The sequence below is a fragment of the Camellia sinensis genome, chromosome 13 (assembly GCF_055761805.1).
Source record: "Camellia sinensis isolate YWXY chromosome 13, ASM5576180v1, whole genome shotgun sequence".
NCBI classification, from domain to species: Eukaryota; Viridiplantae; Streptophyta; class Magnoliopsida; order Ericales; family Theaceae; genus Camellia; species Camellia sinensis.
Genome location: NC_138973.1, coordinates 57,649,632 through 57,660,131, shown reverse-complemented (window position 1 = coordinate 57,660,131; position 10,500 = coordinate 57,649,632). Strand labels below are relative to the sequence as shown.

Here is a 10,500-nt window from a genome sequence, read left to right as displayed (position 1 = left end):
AAATCAATTCAGACTCAACGATTATATAAACTGCACCATGTATTTATACCAAGAGAATTGACAACTTGCAAGGTACTATGATATATAATATTGGAAAAAAAATATTATTCATATTTTTTAGAGTTTTGTTTTGAATATTTTTTAATTTTAAATAAATTAAATTATGCATTATCTATAAAATTCTCTCACGCTCGTGGGATTCAATGAAATTGTTGACTTTGTATGTAATTAAATCATCTCTTTAACAATTGTGTACTTTTTAGGGGTTGAATGATTAATTTCAAATTACATTAGAAACAATTTTTATGCTTTAGTAATCTTACTTGTGCTTAATCTTCTAGTTTCTACCGCAACTATAGAACGATCATTTTCAGCCATGAAAATTATCAAAACAAAGCTTCACAACAAGATGGAGGATGATTATCTCTAGGACTCTGTGGTTTTATACATTGAAAGAGAAATTACAATGAAATTTAGCTTTGAAGCAATCTTAGATAATTTTCGAGATTTGAAAGAGTGTCGAGTTCTACTTTGATAGTTGAAAAGTGAAGTCAAACTTCTTTTGTTCTTATTTTGTCAAGATTGAATGTTACTTTTTTTTTTTTTAATATTACTATTATGAAGAAACTTTATCTATAATTTTAATATATTTCTTTCGATTAAACTTGTATAATATGTCTATATTTTTTTTTAGAAATGTAAATCTTTTGACCCCCAAAATCTAAATCCTAGATCCGCCCCTGCATCAGGCACATTTGAGTTGTTTTTTTTTTTTTTTTTTTTCACATATACACATACACTTATTTTCTAGTACTTCGCAAATTTTTCTATGGCACATACTGTGTACTGTACACACCAAATGAACGGTTAAGATTATGTCATGTCATTTTTTTAAAAACAATTATGAGTCAACACCAAATTTGTTCATAACTAGTGGCGGAGGCATAGAGGCCTAGGGCAGTCACCCCGGGTTTTGGAATTTTTTTTTTCAAACATAAAGAAAATATTTTAAATAAAAAAATTTATAAAAATATTATTTAGAGTGACATGTCAATGATATTTTTAAAATTATGAGAACAATAATGGTTGTTTTGATTAAAAATAAAGATACTGTGATAAGTCATATTATTATCTATAAAAATTTTAATATAATGATGATATGTATCATTATTGGCATGTAAACATAATTAATTTCAATGAAAATATGTAATTTATTGGATTGTTATTTACATTTTACATGTAGAGTTTATCCTCCATATGTTTTTTTTACTATTAGTTAGTAATATCACATGTTAATGATGACGTGGTATTACTATTAAATTGAATTTTTACTCAAATAATATCACCTCGCTTGTTTTCACTTTTCAAAAAATACTTTTCAGAAAATTTTACTTTCTTATTTTTCGTGTTTTTTTTACTGATTTTTTTAATATTTTAAGCAATTTTTTTACTTTTTAGACACACCTAACATAAATACACTTAAAAAGTAAAAAAGTTGTAAAAAAAATCTTTTAAAAATTCACTAAATACCAAAAATATAAAAAATATATAAGAATTTAGTACATTTTTTATATTTTTATGTATTTATTAATCTTTTAAAATATTTTTTCACAAATTTTTTACTTTTTAAATACATCTAAGTAAGGTGCATCTGAAAAAGTAAAAAAAATGTTTAAAATTTAAAAAATATTCACCAAAAACAAAAAAATACGAAAATCAAAAAAGTTAGTTTTCAAAAAACTTAATCCAAAAAACTCAAACCAAACACACTAGTTTTTTTTTTATTTTTTATTTTTATAAGTCAATTGTAAAAATTTATGTGAAATATTTTAGTAAAATTTTTTAATATTGTAATTGATAATGACGAAAAACTTGTTTAATATATTACTATGTGTCACTAATTTTTTATATTATAGAAATATTATATGTCATTGAATTTTTTGTTATATCACCTATTATATGAATACTCATAATTAATTTTTGTGTTTAGAAATACTTATTACACAATTAACAACAACTAATAATATATTACTATGTAAGTCAATGATTCAAAACTGTAAAAAAAAATAAGTGATATATATCACTGTCTTTGTATTATTTATTCACATCCTATCTACATCTGTTTTGTGTGTGCAACTTAATATAATTTTGTTTTTATATTTTATAAGCCATGTGATTATTTTTTAGGGGGATTTGGTGATAAACCCCTCATTGTTTAATTTGTCTTTCAAAAGGACAAGAATTATATAGGTACTTTCAAAACCCCCTAGTATTTTAAAACTTGTTTCTTTTACTATATTACCCTCATATCTATTAGCTCTCCTATTAAGCCATCTTCACAGTGTATTTTAGGGTAAAATTTTACTTTGAATCATAGTAAACTTTACTTTGATTCAGAGTAAAATTTTACTCTGAATCAGAATAAAGTTTACTATGATTCAAAGTAAAGTTTTATATTGTTAAGCAAATCAACATGTTTTTAACAAGAGTAAAATTTTACTCTGAATCAGAGTAAAACTTTACTCTGAAAGTACAATTTTACTCCGATTCAAAGTAAAATTTTATATCGTTAAGCAAATCAACATGGTTTTAACCAGAGTAAAATTTTACTTTGATCTAAGGAGAGTATCTACTTTGAATCACACTAAGTGTCATGTATTAATAACCTTGTGTGTTTGGTTGCTGAGAAAATTATAGAAACATAACAAGAAAACCAAATATAGTTTGGTTCCTCAGAAAATCAACATGTTTTTTAACCAAAATAAAAATTCAGAGTAAAGTTTTACTTTGAATCATAATAAACTTTACTCTGATTCAAAGAAAATTTTATATTTTTAAACAAATCAACATTTTTTAACCAAAGTAAAACTTTACTCTGATTAGTAAAATTTCTGTGTGAAATTCTTATTAGAGAGAGAGAAAGAGAGAGAAATTGAATAGATCATCCATTTTGATCGATCGATCATCCATTGAACAAGCTGAGTATGAACGGATCAATTCAAAAACTAGTAAAAACACAAATCTATATTACAAGGATATATAACCACAAAACACACAGATCAAAAACTAAACAAAAATATCTAAATATCAACATAATCATAATCTGATTGAGGTGACCATTTCAGAGAACACATCCAAATATCTCTCTATCTTTTGATTTCAAAGAATACATGTGTTCAACAACACTCATACACACAAATATATATATATATATACACATATATATATATTCAAAACTCAAATCTGTGTTTAAAAAAATATCGCGTAATATATATACATACACTCACTTACTGATATATATACATATACACATGTATGTATGAGTCATATATACCTACATACATGCACACACATATATATAAATACATACATACACGTATACATAGGAAGAGCAAATCAGCAGAGACGTGACGGAACTTCGCGTGTTCGCCGGAGGGAGCGGCGTAAGAGGATCAGACGCTGGCGGCGTTGGCGAGGTCGACGCAGGAGTTCCAGAGGCGGTAGTTGAGCTTCCAGATCTGAAGCTTGAAGGAGTTAGAGAACGGAGAGAGGGAGGAGAGAGACAGAGAAGGTGGGGAGAGAGTAGGTGGAGAATGTGAGAAAATTTAGTTGAGGGTATAATAGTCTAATAAAATATTTAAATAATAAATTTTGTCCTTTATGCAAAACTTTATAATTATGAAGGGGTTTAGAAAGTATAATTTTTTTCTTAATCCTTTTAACAATGAAAGGAAGGTAAAGAGGGTTTATAGCCAAATTTCCCTATTTTTTAAACCATGTGACCATCATATATAAAATCAAAGTAAAAACAAAAAATGATTAAGATTGATTAGCTCGAGCTTATATTTAAATATAGTATTTGCATTACAATGCTTTTTATTCCTACCATCAAATAAAAATTAGATAATTTAATTGTGATTTTTGTTAAGATTTCAACTCAATATAATGTCCCCTTTGAGCCAAAATTCTGGCTCCGCCACGGCTTGACCTCATGTTTGTCTTTTCTTAAGCACGACAGGCAAATTTGTTTTCTGTTCATTGACCCGTAAAATGAGATTGACGCGTAAAATGCGTTCTCTCATATGCACACACTTATTTTCCAGTATTTTTGCACTTTGGATTACTCAAAACAACAAACAGTTGACAAAAATGAAGCTCGTACTTTAAGGTCATTAGCATTATATTATTTGTCATTATTTCTTTTGCGTTTATGACCCATTAAACAAACTCAAAAGTCTTTGTTTAATAAGAGGTGAGTCATGTTGTAATTTTTTATTTATCCACGGATAAAAGATATCATTCGAAGTCATCATCCACAATAAATTATAACAAGTTGTTCACTTGAAAAGTCAACAGCCAATGTGAGGATAAAAGATATCATTCGAAGTCATCATCCACAATAAATTATAACAAGTTGTTCACTTGAAAATCATCAGCCAATGTGAAGTTGAGACGACGAACATATGTTGAAGATTAGGTAAGGATTTAATGGCAGTTTCTTGTATAAGCCATCTAATCTGTGTCTCATTCTGTATGTTTGGTTCTGTGTTCCTAGCATTGCTAGAAGCTTTTAGTTTTTATTTTCACTATTTTGTTTTAAAGGGAAGGGCCTATATTGAACTATATCATTATGTATAAACTTTTTATTTGTATACAAAACACTAAGAAAAATCAACTCTCTAGAAATTATGTATAAACTTTTTATTGGTATTGTGGTTTATCTCGACATATCATGTGCTGAATTGTCATAAGATCTGGTACACCCCTTCCACCCGCAACACTGTCTCAAACTCCACGCCGAGTTTCCCCCTAATGATGATGCATGTCGTCCATCGTGCAATGCCTGTGGGGAACTCTGTATGGGCTTTACCTTCTATTGTTCCGAGTCTTCCTGTGGGTTTGCCATGGACATTAATTGTGTTACGCTGAAATTGCTTCCCCAGACCGCCAATGTTCGTGATACTCAGATCAGCACATACGCCACCAACATCACTTGATTCTCTGTGATAATGAGAAGAATAGTGAACTTTTCTTCTCTTGCTGCGGCCGAAGAGATAAAAAAGGATCAGCTTATGTTTGCCTTCAATGACCCTGTTTGCTACACATATCATGCAGCGAGTTGGGAAAGGAGATCGAACACCCTTTCCACCCTCGGCATCTTCTCACCCTCATCCCGACTTCGTCTGCAAACAACGAGATTAGAAGGGTGTTCTTTTGCAATGCCTGTGGGTCAAGATGTAGCCCCATTACCTTTTTCTGTTCAGAGTGTGACTTTGTATTGGACGTTTATTGTGCTTCGTTGATGTTGATGCCCGCCAAAAGCATCAACGAAGGAGAGGGTGGTCATTGTCATCAGCCCAATACAATTCAACATTTTACTCACCCCCATCCCTTAATTGTTTGTGGCTTTGACAAGAAAACAAATTTTCCCCTTACCTGCTATGCATGCGATTTACCCTTCGAGGATGACTCCTTTTTCCATGTTTGCCTTGAATGTGGTCTTTTGCTACATGATTCATGTCCCGACTTGCCCCAAGTGATCAACCACCCCTTTCATCCCCCACACCAGCTCACCCTGCGATCACCTTTTGATTCTGGTCCTCCACACCATGTCAACCTACGCTCACCTTTTGATTTTGGTCCCTTTACGGAAAGTTGTTGTCGTGTGTGTTTGAAGCCTCCAACACGATGGAAATACGGTTGTGACAAGAATGATTTGACAATTGACAGTAGATGTGCTTTGCTGCCTTACGTTAGGGACACTAGAATTCATCACCATCCTCTTGCTTACTTCACCAATTCCACCACCGGACCTAGTAACTTTTGTTGCCATGCTTGTTTTAAGATCCAATGCACCCCGTTCCTTCGTTGTGTGGAGTATCACTGCTATTTTGAGGTTCACATCAGTTGTATCCCAAAGTTGCCACCTACCCTTAAACATAAATATCACAGACATGCCCTCACCCTTACCAATTCTCCCATCAAAGACCATCCAGACGAAGATGAGGACGCAGTATTCTACTGCGACACTTGCGAGGAAAGAAGGGTCCTTGCTGACCGAAGTTACTACTGTGTCGAATGCCACTATGTTGCCCATGTTGGTTGCGTCATGTCTGAGGTAAGTTCATAAATCAGCTTTGCAAGTCATGGTCATTAGAAGAAAAACAAATGAAACAAAAAATTAGGTTCATCTTTCAACTGTGTTATGAGTCTTGAATAATCTCTTCAAATATTATGAAAGTAAGATTCCATACATGTTCTTCTATCCAGACTCCACTTAAGCAAAACCTTGAAAGATTCCATACATGTTCTTCTATCCAGACTCCACTTAAGCAAAACCTTGAAGCACCAAGTTTAATTTTTAAACCAAAATTGCTAAGTGCACATAAATAAAACATAAAAGTGCACAGAAAGTGTTCAAGTGGCTGAAATTTTTTGGGTATATAGGGTGTGAGACACATTTAAAATAAATTTCGACTACACGAAGGATTCTTTGTGTCTTAATCTGTGCACTTAACATTTTTGTTTTTAGATTTTTTCAGATCTTTTCACTTTTCGTACATAGCTGAAAAAATCTCCCCCTTTAATTGCTTCCATTCTACTCAATCATCATATGGATAAGACAATTTTTGTCAGTTGTACCCTCCTGAAACACATGAAACAGAAGGGGTGTCCACTGGATTAGAGTATCATAGATTTTATTTGATTACACAAATTGTAGCTCATCCTTCATCCAATAATTTGAATTTGGCTATTGAAAATCAAGTGCATACACCATGGTATTGATCAGGCCTTGTTAGATCCACTGAACTTTCTGGAAAAAGTTGGTGCTCTAGATTAGAAATGAATAAATGATTAATCAAAAATATAAAAGGAGAACACAATTTATGATTTGATTTAATTTGTTTCTTTTACTTTTGCAATTAAGGGAGTCATTTGTTTAGTGGTCAAAATTCAGTTATTAATCATGAGATTGTGGGTTTGAATTTGAGGGCATGTACTTCATGCATATTATGTCAAATGTTCTGCATGCACCCAATCTATCATTCCATCCAATGCAGACTAAACTAGATGTAATTTTGATTTTACTTCTACATATCTTACATGGTGCTTTATTACTATAAGTATTATTTCACACAGTTTTTTTTGTTGCTTTTTAGTTTCTGAGTTTAGTAGGGGTAAAGTACAACATCTTAGCTGGAATGCCTGAGGACCCAAAGTTGGAAACATCTACTGTTATGGTTAAAGGAAACACTGATAAAGTGGTCGGCAGCAGAAGTTTGATGATAGAAGAGATAGAGCAGGAGAGAGCAAAGCTGGAAATTAATGCAGAGGCAAATGAAATTGCTTCATTTGTTACAAAATTAATTCTGGGTACTCCCACAGGCAATGAAAAAGCTACAAGAGAATTTTCTACAGTCACTACTAGTGAGGAGGACACCCAGAATAGAGAAGCTACCATGAGCTCTGCCCTCAATGAACTGGATGAAGAGATCGCAGTGTTTTGTGCAGACTTAATGGAGCCAACAGCCAAATAAGAGGCAATTAGAAAGGATTTAATGGTGCAAACATCGATACAGTTAGGATCAAGTTACATGGGACTAATTTAATTGTTTTCCAAAAATTTTACATTTAAATTACTAGTATTGAAATTTTCGTTGGGCCTTTCTTTCAATTTCCTTAATTATATGACGTATGAACTTGGTAATTATTTTCATAATGTTTGTTTTCATAGTTTTTATTCTTGTCTTGCAATATTTTGTTTAATATTTTCTATCAATGAAAAGGAATGCAGTTTCGATGAAGACGACATGATGCCAAATAGTTTTGAAAGACATTGGAGTGAAAATTGGCAAGAGTAAACCTATAATTTCAGTCCATTGTTGCCCTCTAGGCACCAAAAAGATAAATAAAAGAGATGAAAATTGAAATTTAGTTGCTGATTTTTTGTGCAGAGTGAATGAAATTTCACTACTAATAACAGAGACAAGACAGATTCACATATGTATTACACGTCATTCTTGTGAAAAATTCTCTATAAATATTTCATCTTTATTTAGTTGTCATACCACTGCCAAGTTGCACTTGGCATAGCATTCTTTAGAGTTCAATTATTTTTATGCTAGGAACAGATCCTGTTTGATAAAATTATGTATACTATGTCAGCTGTGGATCACAAATATACAACAAATAAAAAAGTGAAGCATCCTCTCGCCATGGGAACAACTGGGTGTTGGTTATTCTGCCATAAAGCTCTATGATCGTTTTAGCTTAATCCTGAGCTCTGGTATTCACATGTAGGCTCTATGATCATTTTAGCTTAATTGATCAAACGAATTGCAGATGGAGCTTGCACAGGATACTAACACAGATTGAACCCTCAACGAGTAGGTTGCTGGCAGAGCAACATACATTAAAATTGGTCCCAGTATTATTAGAATGAGTTGTTATTGTTCATTGCTTTCCATGTTAACCAAACAAAGAACTATAACTTCCTTTGCATTTGCTCTTCTTTATTTTTCGTTTGCCCATTTACAAATCTATGAATTAAACAGTGCATAATTGGTTTGCTTCATTCCAAAATCATGTTCTCAACTCATCGTGAATTGTTGCACTTTCTCTCTAAAAGCTTAAACTTTTACGGAGGGGTGTACTTGCAAACTTCAACATACGGAAGTGCCTTTCAACTTTATTCTTTGTCAGGTTTAGTCTTGCCCATTATTGCCTCTTCCTCTATATGGAACATTTTGAGTTTCATTTCTAGTGCCCGTGTCTCCTTTCACAGATCTGTAATTTCGTCCTCTAGTTCAATAAGCAAAGATGGTTCAGTTACTCTTGCCCAAATATTTTTTTCTTGCCACCATGGAAGAATCCCTTCATTGCATAACTTCATTGTCTACTGCAACACCTAAAAGATTCATCCCAGTTAAAGCATTCTTCTTCGTTGCCCGTCCATTTATAAGATATATATTATATATTATATTAGTTAGTTATACAATAGACTAGAATTTCATTCACGATTGTCTTGTTGTTTCTGTTTTTACTAATGTCTTTGATGAGCTTGAAGGAGCATTGGTTTGGTCTCCTTTCCTCCTGAGCTGCTAGTATTTTGTTAATTTTTCTTCGGTTTATGTTCATGTTTTGTTTGATGCATTTAATCTACTTTTCTTCAATAGATGATTGTATATCTATGTCTAAACATGAGTCTTATCTTTGTTCTGACCATTCTCTTATTTCAATGAAATTTGCAAATAAATAAGAAGGATACCAATTCTTTTTCTAGGAGGAAATTCAAACATTTGTTGAAATATCAAAGGTTAAACATTTGTTAAAGGCCCAATTCATTTACACGGGAAAGTCTATAGTACATTTTGTATAAAAAATGTACGGTACATACAAAATCAATGGTTAGGATTGAGCCACATCATTAAAAGTGACCTGCTAAACAGGTCACTTTTAATAGTTATGAGCTAAAATCATATTTCTTCATAACTATAATCAAATTGATCATAACTTAGCTATAACTACATCTCATAACCAACACCATTTTGTTCATAACTAATATCACATATTTCATAACCACATCTGATAACCAATACCATTTTGTTCATAACTAATATCACATATTTCATAATCATAATCACATATCTCATAACCAACACCACTTTGATCATAACAAATATCACATATCTCATAACTATTGATCACATACCTCATAACCACATCTCATAACCAATTCCTTTGAGTCATAACCAACATCATATATCTCATAACCACTAGTTACATATCTCGTAACCAACACCTTTTTGTCATAACCAATATCACATATTTCATAACCACTAATCACATATCTTATAATTAATACCTTTTTGCTCATAACCACATCCCTCCCTTTGATCATAACCGACATCACATATCTCATAACTACTAGTCACATATCTAATAACCAACATCACATATCTCACAACCACTAGTCACATAACCAATATCTCATAACTCATAACCATTAATACATATAGCATAACCACACCCTCTGACACCACTTTGCTCATAACCATTACCCACATATCTCATAACAACTAACACATATAGCATAACCAAATACCCTTTGACACCACTTTACTCATAACCATTACCCACATATCTCATAACTACTAACACATATAGCATAACCAAATACCCTTTGACACCATTTTGCTCATAACCATTACTCACATATCTCATAACCATTCATAACTATTATCCACATATCTCATAACCACTAACACATGTAGCATAACCAAATATCCTTTGACACCACTTTGCTTATAACCATTACCCACATATCTCATAACCACTCATAACCATTACTCACATATCTCATAACCACTAACAAATATAGTATAACCAAACACCCTTTGACACCACTTTACTCATAACCATTACCCACATATCTCATAACCACTCATAACCATTATCCATATATCTCATAACCACTAACACATATAGCATAACCAAATA

At 32.0% G+C, this 10,500-nt stretch overlaps 1 protein-coding gene across 1 annotated transcript; it reads left to right on the top strand.

Moving 5' to 3' along the window:
- Nucleotides 1–4,396: 4,396 nt before the first annotated feature.
- LOC114290306 (uncharacterized) lies at nt 4,397–7,665 on the top strand. The gene is made up of 2 exons (XM_028234187.2): nt 4,397–6,118; nt 7,161–7,665. Exons 1-2 carry the CDS (start codon nt 5,303–5,305, stop codon nt 7,536–7,538), a joined length of 1,194 nt encoding a protein of 397 aa, XP_028089988.2. The 5' UTR covers nt 4,397–5,302; the 3' UTR covers nt 7,539–7,665.
- The last annotated feature ends 2,835 nt before the right edge of the window (nt 7,666–10,500 follow it).